At 34.2% G+C, this 26,678-nt stretch overlaps 5 protein-coding genes across 12 annotated transcripts in view; 2 read left to right on the top strand and 3 right to left on the bottom strand.

Annotated features, from left to right (window-relative positions):
• Nucleotides 1–358: 358 nt before the first annotated feature.
• LOC123864600 (ubiquinone biosynthesis protein COQ4 homolog, mitochondrial) lies at nt 359–19,304 on the bottom strand. 3 transcript variants are annotated; one of them, XM_045905172.1, is made up of 4 exons: nt 18,506–19,200; nt 18,016–18,178; nt 17,610–17,713; nt 359–1,196 (listed from the first exon to the last, which is right to left on the bottom strand). In XM_045905172.1, exons 1-3 carry the CDS (start codon nt 19,022–19,024, stop codon nt 17,631–17,633), a joined length of 765 nt encoding a protein of 254 aa, XP_045761128.1. In that variant the 5' UTR covers nt 19,025–19,200; the 3' UTR covers nt 359–1,196; nt 17,610–17,630. The 3 variants fall into 3 exon arrangements, with proteins under 3 accessions (XP_045761128.1, XP_045761129.1, XP_045761127.1); XM_045905173.1 differs by lacking the exon at nt 359–1,196 and adding an exon at nt 19,207–19,304 and having other exon boundaries at nt 17,553–17,713; nt 18,506–19,008; XM_045905171.1 differs by lacking the exon at nt 359–1,196 and having other exon boundaries at nt 17,553–17,713.
• LOC123864599 (surfeit locus protein 6 homolog) lies at nt 5,634–7,835 on the bottom strand. 2 transcript variants are annotated; one of them, XM_045905169.1, is made up of 5 exons: nt 7,725–7,826; nt 7,508–7,634; nt 6,810–7,184; nt 5,985–6,193; nt 5,634–5,837 (listed from the first exon to the last, which is right to left on the bottom strand). In XM_045905169.1, the coding sequence occupies exons 2-5, from the start codon at nt 7,620–7,622 to the stop codon at nt 5,667–5,669; spliced, it is 870 nt and encodes a 289-aa protein (XP_045761125.1). In that variant the 5' UTR covers nt 7,623–7,634; nt 7,725–7,826; the 3' UTR covers nt 5,634–5,666. The 2 variants fall into 2 exon arrangements, with proteins under 2 accessions (XP_045761125.1, XP_045761124.1); XM_045905168.1 differs by having other exon boundaries at nt 7,508–7,835.
• Nucleotides 8,729–17,560, top strand: LOC123864594 (protein arginine N-methyltransferase 5). Its single transcript, XM_045905161.1, has 9 exons — nt 8,729–9,232; nt 11,785–12,060; nt 12,312–12,491; nt 12,924–13,089; nt 13,585–13,764; nt 14,703–14,856; nt 15,533–15,771; nt 16,815–17,072; nt 17,331–17,560. Exons 1-9 carry the CDS (start codon nt 8,829–8,831, stop codon nt 17,484–17,486), a joined length of 2,013 nt encoding a protein of 670 aa, XP_045761117.1. The 5' UTR covers nt 8,729–8,828; the 3' UTR covers nt 17,487–17,560.
• Nucleotides 19,305–20,137: 833 nt separating the features above from the next.
• Nucleotides 20,138–22,129, top strand: LOC123864603 (zinc finger protein 155-like). Its single transcript, XM_045905181.1, has 2 exons — nt 20,138–20,764; nt 21,016–22,129. Exons 1-2 carry the CDS (start codon nt 20,478–20,480, stop codon nt 21,320–21,322), a joined length of 594 nt encoding a protein of 197 aa, XP_045761137.1. The 5' UTR covers nt 20,138–20,477; the 3' UTR covers nt 21,323–22,129.
• Nucleotides 22,118–26,678, bottom strand: part of LOC123864602 (high affinity copper uptake protein 1-like) — an 8,532-nt gene continuing 3,971 nt past the window's right edge. Inside the window, exons 2-8 of one of the 5 annotated variants that reach the window (XM_045905176.1) lie at nt 25,904–26,024; nt 25,156–25,284; nt 24,674–24,787; nt 24,326–24,438; nt 23,621–23,743; nt 23,114–23,143; nt 22,118–22,543 (exon numbers count right to left, since the gene is read on the bottom strand). In XM_045905176.1, coding sequence (XP_045761132.1) covers nt 22,342–22,543; nt 23,114–23,143; nt 23,621–23,743; nt 24,326–24,438; nt 24,674–24,787; nt 25,156–25,275 — 702 coding nt within the window. In that variant the 5' untranslated portion in view covers nt 25,276–25,284; nt 25,904–26,024 and the 3' untranslated portion in view covers nt 22,118–22,341. Of the gene's footprint in view, nt 22,544–23,113; nt 23,144–23,620; nt 23,744–24,325; nt 24,439–24,673; nt 24,788–25,155; nt 25,285–25,551; nt 25,786–25,821; nt 26,123–26,678 lie in introns of those variants that run through there. The other 4 variants (XM_045905177.1, XM_045905175.1, XM_045905178.1 and 1 more) reach the window with 4 other exon arrangements.

The raw sequence follows: 26,678 nt of genomic DNA, 5'->3' as shown, positions 1-26,678 counted from the left end.
ATCGCCTTGGTCGCGTCATGGCACACCGTAACACAGTAGATATTTTATGTGTCTGCAGCTTACTAGATAGCCGGATGCATTTATACGGCTCGTAATCCTTGCAGTAAACCACGAAAGAGCATGATGGTTCAAGCAGAAAGTGGAGTGGCTAAAAATAGTGGTGAACTGATTTTAATAGTAGGAAAAGGAAGAGCAAATTCATACTACGCTGGTTTGGGTGTTAAGACAGTAATTGGCTCTGGCTTCTTTTTTATTTGTTCAATGTTGTAGTTCTCATTATTTTCTGCACAAAACTTTTGTGTAGAAAATAGACCTGCAATGTTTGAAGTGAAACGTCTTTTTAAAGGCTACCTTTCACTTCTTCCGCATGTACGCAACGGATATTCACACCCATTTTTCTTTTATTGTTCTTTTGTGTCCTATATTTGAAATCATTGTAAATTATAATCATTATTTATTTTATAACAAGTTATTCAAAAATGAGACTTCTATTTCGAGGCTTTATATTCAAGTTTAGTTGTTGCTATTTACAATTGTTTTTTTACATGTAATGTTTATTTTTAATTTTTAGTGTTAGAATTATTGTTAGCCTTAAAACTGTGTAACCAAAATAATGGGAACATACTTACTTAGTTATTTTTTGTAATAATTAACACAGTACCTAAACAATCCACAACTGAAAGTGTAAATAATGATTAATTACAGATGGATAGTCTACCGTTCGACATCCTTGAAGCAATAGTTTGTAAGGGGTTTAGTCAATTACATTTTTACTATTAAGACAATAACGCGCGCATATTCAAATTTATCTTTGATGCGATGCGACTATTTTATACTTATAAAAGTAAAAAAAAATGTTAAATTGAGTTTATTTTAGGATTTAAAGGATTTTGAGTCATACATAAACCTACACCGAAAATTGTTCAATTCCAAACGGTAAAACAATTAGGTAAATATTATACCTAGTAATGAATGTCCACCTTTTATCACTTAAACTTGAAAGCTTAGGTTTTGATTTCGATGCGCCCGATACTACAATATTGTTAGCAGCTTTGTCAATATTTTACCAAATACTTATCTAAATACATTATTATTTTCCTCTATCTGTTTCTTTGAAATATTATTAGTTATAGACGGATAAGAGTTGGCGGTCGATTTAATGTTAGGTATAACGTTTATTTTATTCATATAATTAAAGTTACTGTTAAGGGATCTTTTTTATATTCGTGTATAAAATAATATAGCGGCAATATTAATTTAAAATGTATTTCAAAGTTATGGTACCTATATAAATAGAATCACAGTAAAAATAGGTAAGTACTTACCTACCTATTTGTTCTGCCTAGAATAATAATTTCCTTTTAATTTACAAATTATGAATTGTTTTATGCAAAGCAAATAAACTATTTTTAATGAAATGTTGCAACTTTGTTCGTTTTTAGGGTTCCGTACCTTAAAATGAAAAAGGAACCCTTATAGGATCGTTGTCTGTCAAGATCAGTGTGCCTAGTGGGAGATTTTTAACCTATTCGATCGCGTAAAAGTTAACTGCGTTTTGTATGGAATTGAAACAGCGCCATCTTCTTGTCACTAGATGGCGCTGTTTCAATTCCATACAAAACGCAGTTAACTTTTACGCGATCGAATAGGTTAAAAATCTCCCACTAGGCACCCAGGTAATCAAAACCCATAGGGACTTCCCGTTGACCTAGAATCATGAAATTTGGCAGGTAGCAATGTTTTATCGTCACTGATGTTCTAACAGTGCGTAAGTCATTTCTTAGCGGGTTCTAACATTTTAATGCCATCTTTCATTCGATAAATCAGAATCATAACGTTTTTTATTTCGTCAATAACTTCATTTTATACCCTTTTTCAAAATATGTATTATACATCAAGGGTTGCTAACGAATTTTTATACAGTTTTATTACTCTCCTGAAATTAATTGACTTTTTTTACTTGCGCACTGTTCAACAACTTCACTGACGCTATAGCACAACTAAAAGAAAAATCCGAAAGAGTGAAAGTGTGGGTACATCACAAAAAAATTAAAATGTGTTTACGAACAAGTAATTAGTTTACTAAATCACATTATAGATGGCGCTTTCCGTAATTAACTTGCAGTTTTGCACATAAGTGTTAAATATAAATTATCTTGCACCATGGTACAGAACCCTTCGTATGCAAGTCCGACTTGCACTTGACCGGTTTTTATATATTTAGTAAGTATATAATAATTTGTTAGAAGACGGGAACTCCATAAACTAACAAATTCTGGTTTAAAATTATCTAGGTAGCCAATAAAAGAGAAAACTACCCTTTCTTGTCTATCCAAAGACATTGAAAAAATATTTAAATAGTTTCATGTAACTTAATAAGTATTATTTATAACCAGTAAAAAGGTACAAATAAGTAAAAGTATCGGATTCTTTTAATTTGCCTAATATTTTTGGACACACAGTTTAAAAAATAACAGTGTAGTATAATTTCTTTTTAACTTAGCATGGTGTTAATTATTAATTTAACTTACGCACCTAGGAGTAAGAAAGAATGTGTTCATATGAATTTAGTTATTACATAGAGTATACCTAGTTTAATCTCTATTACAGTAGTGTACCTACTAGACTGTAAAACAGTGCAATTTCTTGGTAGAAATTTCTAGTATTTTCCACCGAAATTAAACTTTAGTTGCATAATGAATTATGTTACCGCTAGAGTACGAAAATCGATATCGGCATTAACTAGATAATCTTGACATTACCGGGTTCGATATGTTAAATTGCGGAATTTTACATACAGTCTACCTAAAGTAGCAATTACTGAATTTTACGTAGTAGGTAAATGTTCACGTACCTATACTAAGTCCGTTGAATTGCAAATGCATCTAGGGTAGATAAAAATAAAGTATTAGGTAAGTTCTAAAAAAAATAAAAAAAGATTTCGACGAATTGAGAACCCTCTCCTTTTTTTTTAGAAGTCGGTTAATGAACTCGCCGGGGTCTAAGGATAGGTATAAAGTTTTTTTTAATTGGTAAAACTATTTATTCCAACGAAGAAACATTAAACTTCAGACCTAGATTGTTTCAACATTAAATAGTTGAAAGCTTAAAACAGACCAACGATACAATTTTTCGCTCTTTAGCGGTTATTATTAACTGGTTAATCTGAACTCCTGATTTAAGCACTTTAGCGGTAACAGATACATCTTAGCCAAATAAATATTGAAATAATTCATGCGACTGGAGACAAATGTGCAAACTATTACTAAGTAGGCAATAAACATCTATTTCACTAAGGTCGTATGAAGACACCCGGTTATAAACGTGCTTATACGGTTGTACACAAATCTCTAAAATAACAGGACAGATGTAAGGCGCAACTCACACCGGCAGAGTATAGTAGAGCCGAGGCGCGGCGTATTTTCTATAAATTAACTCAACCAGGAACGCGTCTTTGGAGTCACCTTCGTGTTTACTTTTGAGTACATAGGTACCAATTTCAATGTAGCTGGGTAGACGCACCTGAGCTTAAGTTGTTATGAAAAAGACTGGGCTCTACTTCACTCTATCTGTATGTGCTGGCCCTTAAATCTAGACAATATTCTCTGCGAAAAATGTTAGGACTATATACCTACTAGGCCTATAAGGCTGTCGACTTAATAATTATTTCAGAGGTTTTACAGCCGATTAAACACCAACATTGTATATTAAATAAACGACTGTCACGAATTTATTTATTAATTTACATTAGTTCATCCGATACAAAATACAATCAATTTGTATTTTGATACAAAATACAATCAATTTGTATTTTGATACAAAATACAATCAATTTGTATTTTGATACAAAATACAATCAATTTGTATTTTGTATAGCATGAATAATTCCAAAATACAAGCTACCCTCATTTCTAATTATTATGTAACCTGTTACTTGCAACTAATTTCTTATTATAATGAGTATTTGTACTCTTTTAAATTTGAATAAAAACATTATTACTGGTATTTGTGTTACATAATATACCTCTACTGGATAAACCAGTTACTATTATGCATTCAGTAACTGTACGCGCCACGGAAGTTGAAAAAAGCAATATTCGGGTTTAAGATGCTAGGTGCAGAACTGCAGTACTACTAGTAAAGCAAAGACGTACCCTCCACGTCGAAACTCAAAGCACAAAAATGTGGTGCGGGTGAAGTCTTTTTAACCCCCGACCCCCAAAAAGAGGGGTGTTATAAGTTTGACGTGTGTATCTGTGTATCGGTGTATCTGTGTATCTGTCTGTGGCATCGTAGCTCCTAAACTAATGAACCGATTTTCGTTTAGTTTTTTTTGTTTGAAAGGTGGCTTGATCGAGATTGTTCTTAGCTATAATCCAAGAAAATCGGTTCAGCCGTTTGAAAGTTATCAGCTCTTTACTAGTTACTGTAACCTTCACTTGTCGGGGGTGTTATAAATTTTTAATTTACACTTGTTATGTCTCAATTAAAGAGCACGATCTCTTATGGGGGAAAAGTTGAAAAAGTGTCCAGATATAAATGGTTCCACAACCTTCCAAAATGGCGCTAGCGTATGCAAATGGTGTTAGGAATGTAATATTTTATTTTTAGGTGACAGTCCATTATACCATTACAACTTGTTTCTGTTATCTATGAGTATATCATATTCATGGATGTAGAAAATAATAATTCTTTCTTATTATATTTCAACGCTTTACGTAGTCCATCATTGTTTGTTTCTCTATCCTTTTCTAATAACTTTAAGCGCTCTTTTTAAAACTCGGCAGAGCGCTATGCATAAGTAGCACATTTCAACGGGCTCTTTTTCTACATACACAGAAGTCCCGTGCTAACTCTACACTCCCTAATCTTAAAAAAATAGCGGCAGAGTCGAGCATCTAATTTTGTTTATCGAAGTGCGATATGGCTACAGCTAACATCGCGAGAAAGAGTTCTATCTCTTCTATCCTTGAATCTGTGTGCCTAGGGAATTGAAACAGCGCCATCTAGTGACAAGAAGATGGCGCTGTTTCAATTCCATACAAAACGCAGTTAACTTTCACGCGATCGAATAGGTTAAAAATCTCCCACTAGGCACACTGTGCAGTGGCTGATTATTCGATACTAGATGATGCCCGCAGCTTCGCCCGCGTGGATTGGTTAGATCCCCTGCAGCATCAGGATTGAGAAGTTGGAATCCAAATTTTTTGTGGAACAATTTCGCGAAGTTCCTCTATCGATTAAAAAAAAATTACGCAAATCGGTTCAGAAATCTCTGAGATATCAGTGTACATAGGTAGAAAAACACAACTTCATTTTAAAGTCGATTAAAAAAGTAGTCAGTGTTACTCCTTGGTTAATCCTCTACTTGTCTGTGAAAGTCCCGTCAAAATAGGTTCAGCCATTCCGAAGATTAGCCCGTTCAAACAGACAGATGGACATACAGACAGACAAAAATTTCAAAAACGTGTGATTCAGTTATGGTATTGTTCAAATAACCATATGAGCTTAATATGAGGTAGTTATTTCGAAATTACAGACAGACATTCCAATTTTATTTATTAGTATATAGATAGACATTATTCTGATGATTGAATTATATTTTAACTTTTACAGTACAATAAAACACGTTATTATTAATATCCTTTTATTCCCGTATCTAATTATTAAATTACAACTCGCCCTCTCTTCACTGCTGCCTTTACAACTTTGGCTTTTTTTTCTTTCTTCTTTTTGAAAATGTTTTCTTTTCGTTTATTTTGTCTTTCCTCCTTTTTCTTTTCAACATTCTGAATTCGTCCCTCCCATTTCTTTTGACTTACCTTCTTCTTTTGTTCCTACAAATTAAAGTACATAATTAATAATTATGTATGACTTAAACCATGATAATTTTCAGTTTACACAAAGAAAATCCAGTGTCAATTTAAACATTCAACTAATCTACTATCAACAAAAACAAAGTCATAAAATGTGAAATATTTTACCATTTTCTTGATGGATTTCTTCAATAATGTTGGATCATCTTTCACTTTCTCCCCTTCAGCTTTTTGAAGTATATTTTTCCAAGCAGCCTTCTCTTTTAACTCCTTTGCTTTCTCACTGTCTACTTCAGCCAACTTTTGTAACTTCTCTTCTTGCTGTTTGAGATTGTCAAGAACCTTTTTGGGATCTTTTTGAGATTTATTACTTATATCTGAAAATGTTTAACCTTATTATGAAACCTTTTATTGGTGTGTACCTGCATATTGTTTATCAGTTTATTGGTTCCCTAATATAATTGCTACACATCTCACTAGATTTTAATAAATTGGTAGGTTTAAGGGTTCATATTAATTTTAGTATACCACATGTTACAGGCTACTGTGACACAGTTCTATTGTACACAATCTCTAAACTAAATTGATAGCTCTAAAATTAGTGTTATTCTTCTCCTCAGGGAGCATTATGAAAGGGATAGCAAAAGAAATAGTTATTGTTTAGCTTAGCTATAGTTTAGCTTAGTAATTGTGTACAATACAATAAGCCATAATGTAGTTATAAGATTCAAATCATGTATGGCTTTTGGGATCAAATAAATCTTTAGGTTTTCTGAGATAAAAAGTAGCCTATAATACTATCCATCTTCTGGATGAAACTATATCTGTACCAAATGTCATTATCAGTTAAACTCATGAATGTAACAGACAGATAGTTCATTATCATCATGATCATCCCATTGCTGGCCCATTACTGAGCACACTACACACGTTCGCATTTATAATAATATGTATTAGTATGGATAAAAAACACATGAGTGAGATGTGACATACCTCTTTTACCAAGCTTAGCAAAGTCAAATTTGGAAAAAACTAGCTTTCCTTCACTGTTGAAAATTGGCTTTGCTGTGTATATATTTTTTTCCTTTTCTTTAGTATTTATTTCCTTTACTTCCATAGAGTCAATGGCAGCTTTAACTTTATGTTTATTCAGTTTTACTCGTTCTCGCTTTTTTATTTTTTTGTTCAGCTTACTGGTTAAACTCTTTTTTGTGAGTTTGGTTTTAAGATTATAATTACTCTGAGACTTAATTTTTTCTAACTTTTCCTCGAGTTCTACAATGCTATGGGCTCTCTCTGGAAGTTGTTTTTCCTCATCTTGCTTAGTCCTATTAGTTACTTCAATATCCATTTGATTATCATTATCACCTGGAAAATAACATAAGCAGATTTTTAATTGCAAATATTCAATCAAAAATCAATATTTTAATACAGTTTATCAAGTAAAATAATGACATCTAAGGTTTTAAGTGTACATTCTTACGCGCTGCTCAATAAAAACATATTACGCCAGTTATTCTATTTTAGAGCACATTTTGACGCAACTTACGGTGCAAGGCAATAGGACAGAGCTGAAGAGCAGTGTTTGTTTTGATAAATTTCAATAGGTAGGTTTTATGGGAAACTAAGCTATGATATCTGTTTAGAAACTTTAGGCATAAGTACAGTGAAGAAAATTTTCCAAAGCTCACCTTTTTTCTGCAATGGTAGTGAAAACATTGTAAACAAATTTTTAACAAAATTTAATTCCTTTTTTAGATCCGCTTCTAGTTGACGGTTTTTTACTGGTTTCTTCTTCGCAGTCATGATGTCTCAAAACTTGGGAAAGGTACAATAATATTTAATAAGTACCTATTATAAAAACAAAGGCAACAAATCACTTTAACGATAATACGTAATTCTACGTGCTTGCGGTGTCTGCAGCTGCAGGTTTCCGACCAGGAAAAACCGAAAACGGCAGGTGCCGCGGTATTTGGATCATTGGATTTTTAGGCACTTTTGAGGTTACTTTAATGTCAATGTCATTGTCATGTTCAGCTAATTAATTATCATGAACTTTTTTAACTGGCTTTCTGGCTTCGGCTTCGAGGCTACTATCATGAATCTAAAACATGTTCTACAGTCCGAGTCCAACAAGGCTCTCTTGGCGCGTGGTCAAAATTGGAATTAACGCCATCTTGTGAAGTATCATGCTGCCCCCTTGTATGTGGTATTGCTAAGTGAAAAAATATAAATTTCACTGTACATTATACATAACTGGGCGATATATTCTTATAATTAATACAGCATAAATGTGTCCGCATCTTGCATCTTATACAGTCCGACAAGGCTCTCTTGGCGCGTGTCCAAAATTGGAACTAACACCGCCATCTTGTGAAGTGTCATGCTGCCGCCTTGTATGTGGTGTTGCTAAGTAAAAAAAACAGTTTTTTTTTCAAAGTAGAGTCATTCCATATACTAAATAACTTCGTGATATATTCTGAAAATTAATACCTACAGCATAAATGAGTCTGCATCTTATAGCTATATATAGCACTACTAGGTAAGTATAGTACTAGAGCAGGTCAATATTAAGTTGCAAGTCCCTGGACTATCAATGGTTTTTATATATTTTTTTCGATGTACAAACAAGAACGGCTTTCCTAATTTCTCTTTCAGTGAAAATTGGATTAAACTTATTAGATTTTCAACATTGACATTTTCAAGGTATTCCCTAAACTTGAGAAGATTTTATTTGCTGGCAGCCTTTGTGCTACAACTGCGCCTCCCTGTCAATGTCACTCAAGTGCCAAGAAAGCCTAATGACTATAATAAAATCAATGGACTATTGATATTGGACTATATCGATACACAACACTAATTAGTTTCTGTCATCATTTGTCATGTCATATTCATTCATGTTTCTCTCTGTCTGTCAAAAATCAAAATGCTTTGACATCAGACATTTGTTGTATTTACTATCCTTGGTAAAAATTCGTTTTTTAGCGGTGGATTTTAGTTTCTTCATAAAATATGGCTCGTCAAGAGATTTCTTGCGGCTTAGAATATATAATCGCTCCTGACTTACAAGCATGTCTATTGGAAGCGTTGCAAGCCGGTTATGCATTTATCGTTTTACCGATTATCCACCCACGTTTTCGGCGGTCGCATTTGCCGTCCGGTGGACTGGTGGGAGGCTTTACGAGATCGGATATGATACTATCACCACAAGACTGGAACAGCAGGATTGTTGGAAGGCTATCACATTATTTAGATCCTGACTCGGAATCTCCAGTTGTCCGCCAACGTCATGAGGATTGTCTAAATGAAGAACTTGCGTATTGTCGAGGACTCGGACTTTCCGCCTTGATGTTGAATTTGCATTCAAGAAACGTAAATAACTTAGCTAGGAACTTGCATACGTACCTGGAGTCAAGGTGTGTAAAGTTTTTGATATTTGGATTTCAAATCAAGATTTAAAAAACTGACTTCATGTTATTCTAATGGTTGAATAGTAACTCTATCTAGGTACTCAACTAAGCATTGCACTAGTTCGCTATTTAAAGATCTTCATCACATCTTCACCAGTTTGAATTAAGTCCTTTTCAAACTACGGAAATACAATACAATATATAAATATCGCTCACTGTTCACACTGAGATTCACATTTCAAAGTAGAGGTGAGCGATATTTATATATTATATTATATTTTCGTAGTTTGAAATGAGCTTTAAAACTGGTAGTTCAGTGATGGTGGTATTTTTTTGACATTTTGCACAATGACTTTCTAAGCATGGACACATCGTGGCATACAACACAAGATCCCAAACATGGCACACGTTTCTAAATTCACCCTATGTAGCTTCAACTGCTCCATTTATACATTCCCGCTAACATTCAAGTCCTGTAAACTAACCTCAGTGATTAAGCCGCAATGTAAATCGATTATTGCACTCGAAGCTGAATAAGGTGATTTTAGAAGCAAACTTGAACAAAAAATGGAATGGAGTAGTATAGCACTATTAATTTTTGTTATTTCTTTGAGAGATTTTTCGTTTTTGTAAATATGAAACTATTATACTATATCTATACTATATACTATTCTGCTCGTGCTGATTCACTGACTGACTGACTGACTCATTTGATCACCTCTTCTGTAAAATTTTGTATGTTTTTTTTTACCGATGGTTTCGTATAGAGGACAAAAAATGATTCGGAGGAAAAATATGGATAGAGCTGATAATTGAGGATTTCGGTGAGGAGCACGGCCAGGGTATTGAAGATAGGTGGGGGGTGCTCGAACAAATGTCACTCAGAACTTCATCCAATTGACAGGGAGCTGAAAAATAAAACCAAAATGGCGGATTCAAGATGGGCCTTGAATCAAGATGGCCAAATGCCTCCCACCAGCCGACCTAAACCAATTAAGAAAATCTCAATCGGCCCAGCCGGGAATCGAACCCGGGACCCTCGTCATACAAATCCACCGCGTTACCACTGCGCACTGGAGGTCGTCAAAAGATCTATCTATACATATAATAAAATTGTAGAAAAGTGGTGTCTGTACAATGGAAATATATATAAAAAAGTAGCAGGGGTTGTTAATAATAACAATCCCTGCTACTTTTTTTTTATCGATGCCGAACCCGAAATTGTAATTAATTTTTTTTTTGTCTGTTTGTCTGTGTGTTTGTGCACGCTAATATCAGAAACGGCTTATTCGATTTAGATACGGTTGTCACTAATATATTGTAGTAAGCTTCACTTAACATTTAGTGTTTATTTCATGTCAATCGGTTCATAAATAAAAAAGTTATATCAATTTAAAGAATTACGGCGAACATTTTTAACGTACAGATACACGCCTCGCGCCTGAGCGTCCGTGGCTATATAAAGCGCGCTGAGAGCTATTCCACGCGAACGAAGTCGCGGGCACAGCTAGTAATAAAATAAATGTGATACAATAATGGCCAATAGATTTTACATTGAACAAAAAAAAGCTACTCCACAGTTTTGTTTTTCCGACATTCGTGACGCGCCCTTCCATCTGTCTCTTTCCGATGTGCGTGAGAGAAAGGAATGGGAACATTGTAAATAAATGGTAAATAATTTTAGATATTTCTAGTGTTTTCAATGGTTTTACTAAATATTTTACACTTTTTCGCATGTTATCTTACGTAAATAAAATTAACTTACCGGTGGTAAGTCACACCATCTCTTTTCTGCGTCGTTAACGTATTATTTTGGCACTTTTTGATCGCGCATTTAGGCGTCTTGACAGCTTTGCAGTCAACATGCGACTAATGAAGAAAGTGTGCTTACACCGAGTATAAGCACACTTACTTGGTCCCTTGTTATGCGCGCCAGTGCGATGTCCTTGCTTAGAAAGTCATTGATTTTGCATGATAAATTAAACACTTACTTATAAGTATGCATTTTTGTTTTCATGAACACATCTTTCTTAATTTTTTTTTGTGATGTTGTTAATTTTTTTCAGATTTTACCCCTTGTGCTATACACCTACCTTCCAGCTTTCCACGATTTCAGGTCAACAGGAAGTACCCTATATTTTTTCTTGACAGACACAATAGACGGACAGACAGACAGACTGACAACATAGTGATTCTATAAGGGATTCTTCTGTTTTTCCTTTTGAGGTACTGAACCGGAAAAAGAAAAAGTTATGTCACAAATGTATCTAAAGTGAAGACTTAAAACTTGGACATTTGTGTTTTCTACTCATACATTTTTATCTTTTGTCTTACTCATTACTGAGCACAAATTTAATACACCATGTAATAATGTCTATGGTATAGTGACATTAAGTAGTTTGCGTAGTTGAAGTATGTTTAAAAAGCCTTTTAAAATGGTACGTAATGCCAATACATACAATATGGTATTCTGCATTCAGCAGACATAGGGTAAGAGATTCTAGTAGTTCTACATGAAACAAATAAATTTTGATTTTGATTAATTATCTGTTTTACAGCCATCACCCATCACTCATTTGGGCCTGTGTGCCAATGATTTGCCAAAGAACAGTGAAAGCAAATAAGTCAGAAGAAAATGACAATGTTGAGGTTTGGAATGAGCCTTGGTATTGGTGGACTATGTTCCATGAGCGCATGAATTGGGATAAGAGAATAGGTCTGGTAGTGGAAATACCAGCTGATTTGCCTCCACAGGATGTTCTAAAACGGTGGCTTGGAGAACCAATTAAGGCTATAATTGTACCTACTTCTCTCTTCCATAAAAACAAGAATGGGTTAGTATAAAATTACTTCTATTTTGGGTACAAAAACAAAAACAGCATGAAACATTTTACAATTTAGTTTCAATTCTTGGTTTTATGGCATACAGTTATGTCTTCCCAATGACATGTCAAATGGAAAAGAAAGTCTAAAAAAAGTTGGTATTTTCATTTTATTTATCTATTATAATAATAATTGCCGCATTTTTTTTCAATAAATTTATATGTAAGTGTCTATCCTGTTATCTTTCATAATCTCTTTCTAGATATCCAGTTTTGTCAAGACCACATCAACAAGTAATTGTGAGTATGGTGGAACATGACGCACAAGTGATTATAAGTGGAGCAAGGCGTGCAAACATTGAGAACTATTTGCAATATATGCATAGATTGTGGAAGAGAAAGCCACATGTTGTTGATGATCCTATGTTTACTTATGCTAGAGGGTGAATATTCCTCGCTTTTTAAAAATATTGAAATATACTACATAACAAGTTACTATGAAAAATTATTTGTTTTGATATAAGTAAAATAATTAATAAAAAAAATATTATAAGTAAGCTAATAATTCATTTTTGCAGCAATTTCTAAAGTATTCATTGCAATTTGCAATAGAATCTAAGTAAAAATCAAACCATTTTATTATTGTTATTTAAGTAACATTAGCTACCATTTTTGCTCATTATGCGCCATGTATCATATTATGTTGATACTATGAAAAACCATTAGATAATGCCAGGAATAACTGTATATAAAAAGTTTCAATTCAATCATATACACATAGGTAACCAAGAGACAGACAGACAAAGATTGATTTTCATATACACCACTAATATAAGATTCTTAGTAACTTAATTAATAATCACACATGTTTTCAGATGGGAAGATTATCTGCAAATACCTCTGCAGCCTTTAGCAGACAATTTAGACACTCACACATACAATGTTTTCGAAAAAGATCCCATCAAGTATGACCAGTACCAAAAAGCGATTGCTCAAGCACTGACTGATCTTCAAAAGAAAAGGAAAGAAAATAGCATTAATGTTAGTACTTAAAGTTACTAAACAACTTTTAATAAGTAAATAAGTAAATTCCAGAATAAACCTTGCATTTTGGCTTTTATAAAATTTTTAGGGATCCGTACCTCAAAAGGAAAGGAATCTTATCAAATCACTTTGTTGTCTATCTGTGTATCTGTCAAGAAACGTATAGTTGGTCTTATAACACAAGTAAAGACAAGTGAATTTGTGCTTAAGTACATCACAAAAAAAAAAAAATTTGTACAATGGTATGGAACCCTTCGTGTACGAGTCCAACTCGCACTTGGCCGGTTTTTTTAAAGTAGATATTACTCACGATATACACTAAAAATTGCAATGATTAATTTTTTTATTTTTTTTCACATCTCTTCCATCTGCAATCAGTCGGTGGACTATGAACAGATTTGAGGACCAAATATTGGTCCTCAAATCGGCAATGATTAATGATTTTAATAAAGTCATTTTAACTTTAGTGTTTAGTTATTATAACATTTCCAGAATGAAAGCAACACTGAAATAATTAATACTAGTACAAGTGAACAATCTGAAACTGGACAGGGTGATGGCGCAATCAAAGAAAGTAAAAGAGCAATCACTGTAATGGTATTGGGTGCAGGCCGAGGTCCACTTGTGAGAGCCACACTAAATGCAGCGGATATCACTAATAGCAAAGTAAAAGTAAGTCCTTATGAACTCTCCTTACCTACTATGGTACCTATATATTATGTATTATACATACATCACAGAGTGAAACATATAATAGCAACTTTGCCCAGGACCCATTGGCTGACTTAACAATGCCCAGCCCAAACCCTTAGAGCTAGATAGCTGAAATTTTGCACAGAGGTTTCCTTTATAATGTAAGGATTAAGGCAGATTTTCGAATTTCCCACGGGATAGGGAATAAAGAGGATTTAGTTTTGCCGAGCGAGGCCGCGGGCGATCGCGAATGCCCTATAGATTTTTTTTATACATTTACAAAGTAATAATCACTACCTAGTACCTATATCTTTATATGCGAACTTGTTTTGTTTGTTAAATTGGTTTGTCCTTCAATCACGTCCTTAAGGACCTGGAGAGTGACAGGCTACTTTTTATCTCGAAAAATCAGAGTTCCCACGGGATTTTTAAAACTTTAAATCAGGGCGGACGAAGTCGCGGGCATTAGCTAGTAGAATATTAGCGCGAGCATAGCGAGTAAAAAAGTTTTAATCTAATTTTTTTTTATTAATATCGTGCGTATCAAGATTTCTTTTTCGTGGAATGAATGCCAGATTCGTAAATAATAATGTGATCATGTAATAAGCATGAGTAAAGTAAACACTAGCGAAGCAAGCGCTAAAATTTTCCTCAAATGATCTTTACAATTCATCTTTTTGCTGCTTAAGTTTTCTAGGGCTTCTAACTCTAGCTCTTACTTGAGTACCTAATAAAAATAATATTTCAGCCTGATTTGGGTTTTCACTAAAAGAAGTTTCCCTAGATCCAGAGGTAGATGATTAATCTGCTACTGCCCAGTTGACATGTCAACTTTTTAAGCAATATTTCTGGCTAGATTTATTCCCGGCCAATGGCCATCAATATCTGTGTAAGCCTTTAGAATATTTTCTTTTCAGGTAATAGCAGTGGAGAAAAATCCATGTGCAGTGGTGGTTCTTGCTGCACAAGCTAGGGAAATGTGGCGCGACCGTGACGTCACTGTCATTCCGGGGGACATGAGGCAAATCAACCTCTCGCCTAAAGCTGACATTATAATTTCGGAACTGTTAGGTATTGTAGAGATCATTTTATATTTCTATACCAATTAAAATATTATTGGTTGGTACTAGGTACATTTATTTACAACTTCTGCTCTACTCCACTTGTTTTTGTATAAAAAAGTATGGTTCTTGTTTACTGATTTAAAGAAAAGAGAGCGATTAACAGTGAATGCTGGCATCCTTATGTGGTCGACACCCAATCTTCTTGTACGAAGTTTTTTCCAACATTTCTGATACGAGCCGTGAAGTGTGGAATGCCCTTCTGGCGTCCGTGTTTCTTGCCAAATATAACTTGCCTTCAAGGCAAGAATAAATAGGCATCTTCTAGGCAAGCGCACTTCAACCTAGATCTCATCATTGCTGTTTCTCAGGCATGATTGTCAAGCGCAAGCCTATCTCACAATAAAGAAAGCAGTTTTCGGACAAAAGAGTAGTTAGACTCAGAATGTGATTTTTAACTGCCAAACTTGTGTCTCTAGCAGTTGACTATTTTTAAATAAATAGATTTCCCGCAATTTCACCTGATGGTAAGTAATGATGTAGCTTAAAATGGAGCGAGCTTTCAAAAAATCTCTCGGCGTCATATTGCAACCCGTATTGCTTAACCCTTTCTATTATTCTATGTTCTCCTAATAGTACAGGTTTTTAGCATAATAATATTGTATACATAAGTATTATAATTTCAGGATCATGGGGAGACAACGAACTCTCGCCTGAATGTTTAGATGGGGCAGCGGGGCTCTTGAAAAGTGGTGGTATTTCTATTCCAAGGGAATACACTTCATACGTCGCCCCCATATCCTCGGCGCGGCTGTGGGCGGCCGCGCGGACGGCAACTTTGCTCAACTCGCAGAAAATGGAGAAGAATCTTGAAACTCTTTGGGTGGTTTATATGCAGAATAAGCATGACATTGGTGAGATTAAAGTAAGTACGCTTTTTCGGGTTCTGTACCTCAAAAGGAAAATGGAACCCTTACAGGATCACTTTGTTGTCTGTCTGTCAAACCTATAGGGTACTTCCCGTTGACCTAGAATCATGAAATTTGGCAGGTAGGTAGATCTGATAGCACAAGTAAAGGACTAAATCCGAAAACCATGAATTTGTGGTAACATCACAAAAAAAAATGTGTTTCAATTTTCAAAGTAAGATAACTATACCAAGTGAGGTATCATATGAAAGGGCTATATCTTTACATTCTAAAACAGATTTACATTTATTTTTATGCATAATAGTTTTTGATTTATCGTGCAAAATGTCGGAAAAAAATTACCTGAGTACGGAACCCTCAGTCCGAGAGTCTGACTCGCACTTGGCTATTTTATTTTATTATTACAAAATAGGTAACACCAATTTAGGTAGGTATTTCCACACCATGCAAATACAATTCATAACGTCGCCTGTATTGAGTAGGAGGCCACTCTGGTCAACAACGCAAAGAATGAAGGAGAATCGCACAACTCTGGGTGGTATAAATGCAAAGTTGCAATGCACACCGACAAAGGGCAGTGACACTGAAGTGAGACGTTTTTTGACGACCTCCCTGGCTTAGTGGTTCGGTTCCTACCTAGCAGGGGCAATTTGGGGATTTATAATTTCTAATCTTCTCTCGTCTGGCTTGGTGGGAGGCTTCGGTCGTGGCTAGTTACCACCCTACCGGCAAAGCCGTGCTACCAAGCGATTTAGCGTTCCGGTGTGTTGCCGCGAAAAAACCGATCAGGGGTATGGGTTTAATGAAACTGCCACACCCCTCCCAAGTAAAGCAGCTGCCATCTTTGACTGCATCATCACTTACCATCAGGTGAGATCGCAGTCAAGAGCTATCTTGTATAAGAGTGAACAAGAGTGTCGAGTGATCTTTCGACCCACAGCCTAAATCTAAATTAAACGTAAATCTAAATTTGTACACCTTGTACTTTTTTTATTAGTCAATATTATTGTTTTATTATACACAGGCTTTGCATTTTTAGCCAGTGTTTACCTTTGAACATCCTGCAAAAGGTATGAAAAATCATGAAGGACAAGACTTGTCAGATTACAGAGGTCTGCCACTGACTGATAACAGAAGATCAACAACTATCAGCTGGGAGGTTCAACAGGACAATGTCATGCATGGTTTCGGTGGTTACTTTGACTGTTTATTGTATGGCAAGGAAATGATAAGCATAGTACCGTCCACACATAGCCCAGGAATGATATCATGGTTTCCCATTTTTATACCAATTAAGGTAAGTTAATTTTATATGATTTCAATTTCCCTCTCTTTTCTATTGTTAAAGCTGGAAACCCATTGGCAACTATTGCCTGAGCATCTAGTTCTAGTCTGTCTAGCTTCCATAGCATTTGAAGCTGCTAAAAATTAGATGCCCCTTTGCTGAAAAGAAGCAACCTAGTAACTAGTTAAAAATTTGCCCACATAATTATTCTTTTACTTTGAAAACAAAACTTATGCAAGATGAATAACAAACTTAATATTATTGTTACAGACCCCCTTAAGAGTCCAAAAAGGTGATAAAATAAAAGCAACATTTTGGCGTTGTATGAATCCTCGTAAAGTATGGTATGAGTGGATTGTGGAAGTCGGCAACAAAACAACTCCACTCCATAATCAGAATGGACGTAGTTCAGAAATGTTATTATGATTCATTTCTCAAAAGTGAAAAATGCCTTCTGTATCTTACGAAATAATAATAAATACAAAATTTCATATTGAATTCTTATTTTATTGCACTTAAAAATCACATTTCTTTGTAACTATAATAAATTAATTAAGTCTTACATTTACACTAAACTTTGGTAAGTGGAACAATATTCATCTCTTTGTGGAAATCATCAATATTTTGATCCCATCTCTTCTCAAAATATATTGCTGAAATAAAAAAACATTATTATTCAAAATAATTTATTATGTTATCAATTTTGTCAAAAATCTAGCTGAAATTTGCACAGAAATTAGGCAAGGTCAGATTATTATTTGACCATGGGAGCAAGCAATTGGGTTGCACAGATGTTGTTTATAATTTAGACATGGCCAGATTATATGACCATGGAAGTGAGCCCTGGGGTAGTAATAAGGACTATGTCCTATCTAAGCAGTAGCTGTCCAATGACAGACAGACAGACCGATGGACAGCAGAGTCTTAATAGGAAGGGAACCCTAAAACTACTCACCTTGTAAAAGCTTCGCATTATTCCCAGTTTGAATGGCCCAGGGAAGATAATACTTTAAATAAAGTTGTCTATGTTTTGGCTTTAACCTTGCTGCTCCCCATATACCTCCACCAATGCACATAGGAAGTTTTGTTTGGATACCTTCAACCCATTTTATGGTAACCTTAAAAATATGTGTGTATTTTTTATTCTAATATGTGGAGCAAAATTATTATTTGTGTAGATTACCTATTATGATAGAAATCTATACTAATATTATGAATGCAAAAGTATGTCTGTCTGCTAAATAGCTTGCATCCTGTGGAAGAACAAAGGCATCATCTATTTGGGGGGAAAGGTAGCATGCATCTTGGATCACACATTAAATACTTTTTATCCTGGAAAATCCAGTTCCTATAGTTTTAAAAACCTAAATCCATGCAGACAAGTCGCAAGCATCATTTAGTAAAACAATAGACACTATTTTTTAATAAATAAAATTTGAACTGACTTCACCCAACATTGTAGTCTTCATGAATAATGTAGCATGAACTAAGTCATGAACCTCTCTGTATCTTTGCATTACATATGCTAAATCAGAATCAGCTATAAACTGTACTGGCAACCGTGAATCTGCTGTTATATTATTGTCTCTCATGAAGTTAGCATACACACGACCAACAGTCCTTTCAGGCATTTCGGAAAGTTTCTTAAAACAAACTGTTTTTGAATTTATGCGCGGCATTTCTTGCAATATACTGGCACCTTCAGGGCTTTCAAGCATTTTTTCCCTCAAAGATTTAAGGGCCATTTCCCCGGACACCTCTCCTAAGCAAGCGATCATGTCACCTCTTTGTGGATCTAAAAGAGCAACTGCTGCTGAGCCAACGGTTAGTACAGTTTTTTGAAAAAAATTGGTTGGTATATAATTTTTCTTCATTTCTTCGTGAAAACATAAGTTTTTCCCAGTGCTACTAAATCTAATAAATGTATTGGGCCGCATTTTTCCACGAACTAAAAAGGAATACATATCATTTCACTAAGTTCTTCCTGATGTTAAATCAATAACAAAGACCAATATTGGACCGCAGTTTTACGGTTAGAAATCCTCAAATATCAATGAATTTAGAAATTAGGTAGGCCGTAGGTTTATGAATAATGTAGGTAATTATGTAAAGTAAACAATAAACCAAGAATATATAAAAACACAACCTTGGTCCTTGAACTGACGTTTTCTGGGTTGCCAGTTTTGGGACAAAAACCCTCACAAAAACCATAACGTAGTGATTACATACTCTTTGACAAAATAAGTATGAAGCATATATACATACTTATCATCATCATCATCATCATCAATAGTGATATGATCCTCAGTCGTGATCACATCACTATTACTTTAAGGGGTATGAGACGGGCCTGCCCGCGAAATTCAAATTTAATTTGGTTTTTCGCAATTTGTAAACTAATACGACAACGTAGGCTTATGGTATTTTAATTGTGACAATGGCAGTACCTATCATCCTCACAGGTTTATATAAAAAAATCTTTACTTGAAAAGGTCCAGTTTAAGAAATTAATTCTAGTATCGACCATTCTCACAAATTATTAAATTTTAATTTCGCGGACAGGCTCATCTCATGCCCGTTAAATGTGGCATCGTTTCTACTATTTTATTTGTCGGAGCTCTTAGTCAAAAGAATTACTATATCTTATATCCATGGGTGTGTGTTCATGCTTGTGGCAAACATGTGTGGAAATTCAAATTATTTGTTATTTGCCACAAGCATGAAGCGAAACCAACAACAACAGCAGAGGATTATTTTTCTATGGTTTGACGACATTTCGAACTGATTTCGAAGATGCGAGTGACCAGTGACTTTTTTTCATACTTTTTTTTCACTTTTCAACAAAAAAAAAGTGACTTTTGAAGTGTCTTGTTGATTTTTTTTTACCACAGATCGCTACCTCCGAGAGTGAGCTCTACCTTGACTTGCTTTTATAAGTCAGTTCCTTGATGTTCTTATATTATTTTTTATTTAACTTATGAAAATGAAATAAAGTTTGATTTATTTAAAAAAAAATCGTCATCCTTCAGCGACTTTTCAAAGACGTCATAGCGACAAATTGTTAGCAACACTGGAACACAGAGTCGTAAAGCCAGAAAGTGCCAGACATGTGCCTGTGTGCCAGAAACAGAGTATGAATGACGGCACCTATGTAACCACAAAGAGTGTAATCCATATTACATTATACATACTAGTCTGTGGTGTAAATTGTAATCACTAATCAGTCACTCGTCACAAAAAATAGAACTTGAAAATAAATAATAATTAATAATCGTATCGTGGTTTTTACCTAGGTGGTAGATCTCATTAATCATTATCCAATCTCAATTCTCAGAATATTGTAGATATATGTATAAAATGCCTTTCATTATGGTTATTGACTGAACAGGGAAGCTTTATTAGAATAATTAATTTATAATGGATATTGTGTTGGAAGAGGAGAATCCTTTAAAAATAGAAATTCAATCATCAACCAAAGCTGCAATAGGTTTTAAAAACAATGTTGGCAGGCCAACTAAGAAAAACGAGATACTGTTTAGTACCCCACCAAAATCCATCATAATATCTCAGTTATTGCACAAAGAAAAAAAATTAAAAGTAAAAGATGATCTAAATGAAACCAATGTTTGTACACATGAAAATGTTTTGGCAGAAAAAACTGTTAAGCCAGTGAAAAAATGGACATGTGAATATTGTTCAGGAAGGTATTGTGCCCTAACTTTATATGATACTAACTACTTTGTCATGATATGATTCAGTTTGTGAACTATTTTGAGAATTCTGCCTATAAAAAAGTAGCCAATGTTACTTTCCAGGTTCCATATACTATACCCATGCAAAATTCATGTTGATCTGTTGCAGCATGTTTGATAACACACTTTCACATTTATAACATTAGTAGTGGTTATCTTATTTCATATAATTACAAATTTTATAGTATCAATCTTGTTTTCAGAATATTTTACAAGAAAAGCGAATACAAAAAACATTTTAAAACACATACAGTGTACAAATGTGATTACCAAAATTGCTCTTATTCTACAAAGTTTACTTCAAATCTAAAAACACATAAAAGAATTCACACGTCTGATTACCCATATGTTTGTGATGAATGTACATTTAGGACAAAATTCATAAATTCATTAAAGACGCACAAAAGACTGCATAATAGAGAACTGCCATTTGCTTGCCAATACTGTGAATATAAATGTAATAGTGGATCTAATCTAAAAAAACATTGTACTCGTAAACATACCAAATAACAGTGATGAGTTCTCAACCCTCACAATTTTTTAAACATTGTAATTTTAGTCATTTCAATGTACAGATTATACTTTAAGGATATTTTTAACCAGTATGCAGTTATTTTTTGTGATTTTGTATCGCTATTAGAACACATTTCCATTAATGTATTCTGTAAGTACTTTTCTATCACTGACATCAAGGATTACATATTCTAATTTTTTTTAATGAGATTTTTTACCGGTTTAAAACGGCACAGTAACCAGTGTGTCAAAGATAGGTTATAGTAGTATAACACAGAGCGGTTATAGCATGAGCATAAGCTATTACTAGTCTTTATGCACATGTTCTAACTGACCATACACAACTACAGATGGCAGCTCATAGCATAAGGGATAATTTATGATAGACCATGCGAGGCCCAAGCATACCACATTTGAGGCACTTCCAACGCGTCGACAACCTATGGATTGCAATTTTGTATGAAGAAACGTAACATGTACAAGGCTTGGACTATTTTATTTAAAGTTATGTAACAAAATTGCAGTAAACCAAATGTGAGCAGTATGATAAAACATCATACTGTCCTAAATTTAATTTACTATGCCACTACAAAAATTTAATCATTTTTAGGCCAATTTGAATAATTTCTGTATTCAAGGTAAAATGTTAAACAAAGAATACATGTTCATTATTATAATATTGATCAGGTATAACATCAATGGAATTAGATTTAGAGAGAGAATTGAAATTTGTGCACTGGTTAAAAATGTATCCTGTATTGTAGATCAGGAATTAAAAAAAAGATAAGTACATTATATTTCTAAGCAATTGTATTTCTTCTAATGAGCTAATACCTTAAACAGTACACAATAACTGGTATAAATATATTGTCACCCAAAAAGGCTGTCTTATAATAACATAATTATAACATCATGATAATAGGTACATAACCGTTTTTTGAATTATTTTCTAAAGGCAAGGTTATAAATTGCAGCTGCATAATAATACTCTCACGGACACTGTTATTGGACCATTGTCAGTGACAGTGTTCAGTAAAGTCCACAACTACTGATTCACGCCAGCCAAAGAGGAAGTAACCAGTTGCAGATCCTAGGACTACAGCAGCACACAGCCACGTGTTGTATGTCATAAACACCAACATTAACATATAACTCACTAACACTTGTACACCATGGAGTACTGTCTGCCAACCATGTGCCACACTCATCATTGTTGGCCTAAAAAAAAGTTAAGTATGAGTACATAGGGCCACACGAAAATATATGTATTTTTTTTTATTTTTTAAAAAGAATATTAGTCATGCTGCTAATTATGACTAATATCCCCTCCAATTAAGAGTAAAGGTTGTGCCAGGAGTGGGTACGACATAACGCAACGGATGGGGTTCGAACCACTGACCTTTCGTAATTCAGTCCACTCCTCAGCTGTTGAGCTATCGAGGCTTAATATGTGCAGTTAAATGAAGCCTTCAATTGAATTTTCAATGCCTAGAATCTAGATTCTGTTGCGATGCGTGCTTCTGAATAGCATGTATACAATCTAGCGCATGCACCCCTGATGATGGATTTAGTTTTTGAAAATCCTGTGGGAACTCTTTGATTTTTTCCAAGATAAAAAGCAGCCTGTTACTCTCCATGTCTTTAACTATAACCATACAAAAACTATGCAAATCCGTTGCTCACTTGCGACGTGATTAAAGGACAAACCAATAAACAACTACACATTCACGTTTACAATATAGGTAGTGATTACAAAGAAATTAAACTATTTCTTGTAGAAGTACTTACACATTTCGTTCTAGGGTGTGTGGCAAGGTTCTGAAATATAGAAAAGAATGACTATTATTAATTACAGTCCAATAAAAGTGTCAAAGTTGATAGTATCTTTTGAGAGACTAAGCAGCAAGGTTAAAAAATAGCTATGTATATATATTCTTTTCAGCTACTGAATTGAAATGCATCTCATCTTGACTATTAAACTGCATAATGGCAAACTATAGGAACAACTGATAATCCAAGTTCATTACATACTACAGTAATCCTGACCACTAAGTTCAGGTATTTCAATAAGTAACACTAATAAAGTATTTTTTATTTTATAAAAAAAAAAAAAGAATATTAGCCATGTTAAATGACTAATATTCCCCTTTCCTCTCCAACTAAGCGTCAGGCTTGTGTTAGGAGTAGGTACCACAATAGTGCAACAGGCGGGGTTTGAACCGTCAACCTTTCGGTTTTCAGTCCACTCCTTAACCGGTTGAGCTATTGAGGCTCAACATACATAAGTATACATACTGTATGACTTGAGGTTCATCTGGTGCACAAATATTTGCAACACCCTTATCTGGTGGCGCCACTGCACAATATTGAAGGCCAGTATATGTTTTCCACAGTAAGTGTTTCCTGTAGTACTTCAGACTGGAGGAAATAGTAAAAGCATGTTATTGAATAATTTATCAATTATATAATATATATACTAATATCATAAATGAAAGTCTGTTTGTCTATATGTTGCCTGTTCACCTATCTGCTTCATCGATTTAACTAAAGGTACAGAGATAACTTGCATTTTAGATTTGAACATGGGTCGCTTTTTAAATTGCAAAATCCAAAATTTCCACAGGATTTTAAAAACCTAAATTCAACTATATGAAATCATCTAGTGTACTATAAATTAAAGGTATTGTTATTCTTATCTTATATCAATATCTTGCAAACCAAAGATAAAATTAATCCTATATTTATTGTTTTAAGGATATTTATAACAGAGTAAAATGATGTGAAACGTCAAAGTAAACTTTATCTCAACTATTAGTATTGTATTGCATGTAAAAATTGTCTTGTAGGTAGTGTACATAGTAGTAAAGGTAGCAGATGTACTAAATCAAGCATCAAAGTACAATATAATATGTATTATCTCCTGATTACAATAATTTTCAGACAGATAGAAATAGAAAAGTTTATTATTCTATTTAAAATATTTGACTAATGTTATCATACCCTTCATAGAGCACCGCCAAGGCAAATATCGCAAAGAAGGATCCAATAAACTCTCCAACTTCAGTAACATTCCACCATGAGAAAAGAATTGTTTCTACAAACCCACCATGGAACTAAAAAACAATTTTATGATTGTATCTAAGTATATAATTTATTAAATAAATTAAAATTATAAAATTTTTATACAACTTTTTTATTTTTTAATCCCAAACACTACTTGACTAAAGTTGTCTTTCAGTTTGAAATCCCTCAAGCAGAATTTTATTCAAAATTCCCACAGAATTTTAATCAAGTCCACTAGAACTTGTCCTGAATTTCATGCGAAAACTAGTAAATAGAATAACTTACAGTCATTGACATTGTGTGTCCCTTATGCTTATTTTCTTCATGGTGGTTTCCATGAGACTTTAACAAATCAATTCCCTGAATAACTTTTATGTCCTTACTTGAATTAAACATGACCTAAAATAGGAAAATGTCAGCTATATGACCCATATTCATCATCAACACCACAACAGAATCATAATAAATTTGATTTTGCAGTTAACTGACCCCATTTCACTTATTTCTTTGCTGTCATGTACATTAATCAATTGATGATAACAACTTAAGGCTAAATATACATGATGCCCTACCAGGGCCTCACATTTTGCAATATATATTTGTTGCACAATAATCATAGAATTATAATCTAAGACAATAAAATAAAAAATTGTTAAAATTTAAGATACAACGATTATTGTCTTAGATTATAGAGGCATAAGTAGAGGCATAGAGTAGGGAGTTGCTAGAAAATCAAATTTTAAAATAATAACTAAGGATAAACTTACATTCATAATATCATCCATATTGGGATTGTGCGAGTCATTAATGCCCATTTCATGGTGATGTGCCCCATGATTCATATGAGCCATGTCATGTGAAGAATAATCCATATCACCTGGTTCCATAATTTAACCCTGGATGGATACACAAATGAATAAGAATTGCTTTGGTTATGTTTTGTGAAGTTTACGAGAAATGTATACAGACAGTCACATGTTTTTTTAAACAGTAGAAAATAACAGTTGAGTTGAATAAAAGTTTACTAAACAATTCGAATTAATTAAAAACATGTTACTCAAAACTTTTATGCCTATTTATTTAAGTACTGATTAACTAACAGAGCAAGCAAGGCTAATTCAAATATCTCTTCTGATGCTTATGATTACTAAAAACTTATATACCTTCTAAATATATTACTTAACTAGGTATTTCAGTCTTCTTAAATGGTAGCTTGATCTAACATATTTGTACTGAATACACGTTTTTATATCTCCACTGATCTGTTCAAGAATCAAGACTAAAGTGTCCCTTTAAATTAACGCGTGAGCACTTTCACTTTCTTTCGAGGTCTTAGAATGTGCTATATAATGTAGGTACCTCCATCATATTTTATACGGTTTTGTTCACAGATTCGACATCAATGGTTGTATTGTATTGTAGAAGTTACTTACAGTTTACATAATGTCCCAACTCTCAGTACATAATGATTAATAATATTTTTGTACTATGTACGACTATGTCTTAAGTACTCACTGATTTATCAAATTGAGTAGATCTGTCATACACTAAACCATGCAGTATGCACCCTTAAAGTCGGCATATAAAAACAATATCTGAAAAAGGCTGAAAAATTGTTAACATTTTGTAATAGTCCCTTGAAAACAACGATTTTATTTTTTCGTTTTTTTAGCAAATGTTGACAAAATAAAAATAGATGACACTGCCAGCCAGTGTTGCCAATTCGTTAAAACTTTAAACTTAAAACTGTTTGTCACTAAGGTCACTATGACTCTGAAAAGTCGCCATGCGGAGAAAAAGTTGAAAGTCGCTATATAATATCGCAGACATTTGGTCCATGATCGCAGACGTTATACAGTCCGACAAGGCTCTTTTGGTGCGTGGTTACGGGTCTTCAGACTGGTATATAGTGATCTGTGGTTACGGGATGGGTTACGCACATACAGCCTTGCTCCTTGCACCACAGCCTTGCACAAATACAGTGCGACAAGCAAGGCGACAAGGATCTTTGGCGTGCCGCGCGTGGCTAAAATCGGAACTAATGCCGCCATCTTGATGCTGCGTACAGACCGGCCCATAGAGATATTATATAATCCTTCATCCAAGGACCGGCCAAACGAACGCCAACGAACGGGTTTCGTTGACCTTCGTTGCTGCAATCTGGACGGCTTAGCGAATGCCAACGATCGCTCGTTGGCGTGTGCCGGCGATCCGAAGCGTGGCGGTAACATCAAAGAAATCGAGCTATTTGATCGAACTCTATTTGGACGGTCGCCAAAGGCCAACGAAT

The sequence above is a fragment of the Maniola jurtina genome, chromosome 4 (genome assembly GCF_905333055.1).
Source record: "Maniola jurtina chromosome 4, ilManJurt1.1, whole genome shotgun sequence".
In the NCBI taxonomy this organism is placed as follows: domain Eukaryota; kingdom Metazoa; phylum Arthropoda; class Insecta; order Lepidoptera; family Nymphalidae; genus Maniola; species Maniola jurtina.
The sequence above is the reverse complement of the archived record's forward strand: the minus strand, read 5'-3'. Positions and strand labels throughout refer to the sequence as shown.

Coding starts and splice junctions, on each gene's coding strand:
- LOC123864599 (XM_045905168.1), bottom strand. CDS start 7,622: ATGACTGCGAAGAAGAAACCAGTAAAAAACCGTCAACTAGAAGCGGAT. Junction 7,185..7,507: donor ACTACCATTGCAGAAAAAAG/GTGAGCTTTGGA, acceptor GTTATTTTCCAG/GTGATAATGATAATCAAATG. Junction 6,194..6,809: donor TGCTAAGCTTGGTAAAAGAG/GTATGTCACATC, acceptor AAACATTTTCAG/ATATAAGTAATAAATCTCAA.
- LOC123864594 (XM_045905161.1), top strand. CDS start 8,829: ATGGCTCGTCAAGAGATTTCTTGCGGCTTAGAATATATAATCGCTCCT. Junction 12,492..12,923: donor ATGTTTACTTATGCTAGAGG/GTGAATATTCCT, acceptor ACATGTTTTCAG/ATGGGAAGATTATCTGCAAA. Junction 17,073..17,330: donor CCATTTTTATACCAATTAAG/GTAAGTTAATTT, acceptor TTATTGTTACAG/ACCCCCTTAAGAGTCCAAAA.
- LOC123864600 (XM_045905172.1), bottom strand. CDS start 19,024: ATGTATTCCTTTTTAGTTCGTGGAAAAATGCGGCCCAATACATTTATT. Junction 18,179..18,505: donor AGACTACAATGTTGGGTGAA/GTCAGTTCAAAT, acceptor CATATTTTTAAG/GTTACCATAAAATGGGTTGA. Junction 17,714..18,015: donor TAATGCGAAGCTTTTACAAG/GTGAGTAGTTTT, acceptor TTTTTATTTCAG/CAATATATTTTGAGAAGAGA.
- LOC123864603 (XM_045905181.1), top strand. CDS start 20,478: ATGGATATTGTGTTGGAAGAGGAGAATCCTTTAAAAATAGAAATTCAA. Junction 20,765..21,015: donor TGTGAATATTGTTCAGGAAG/GTATTGTGCCCT, acceptor TCTTGTTTTCAG/AATATTTTACAAGAAAAGCG.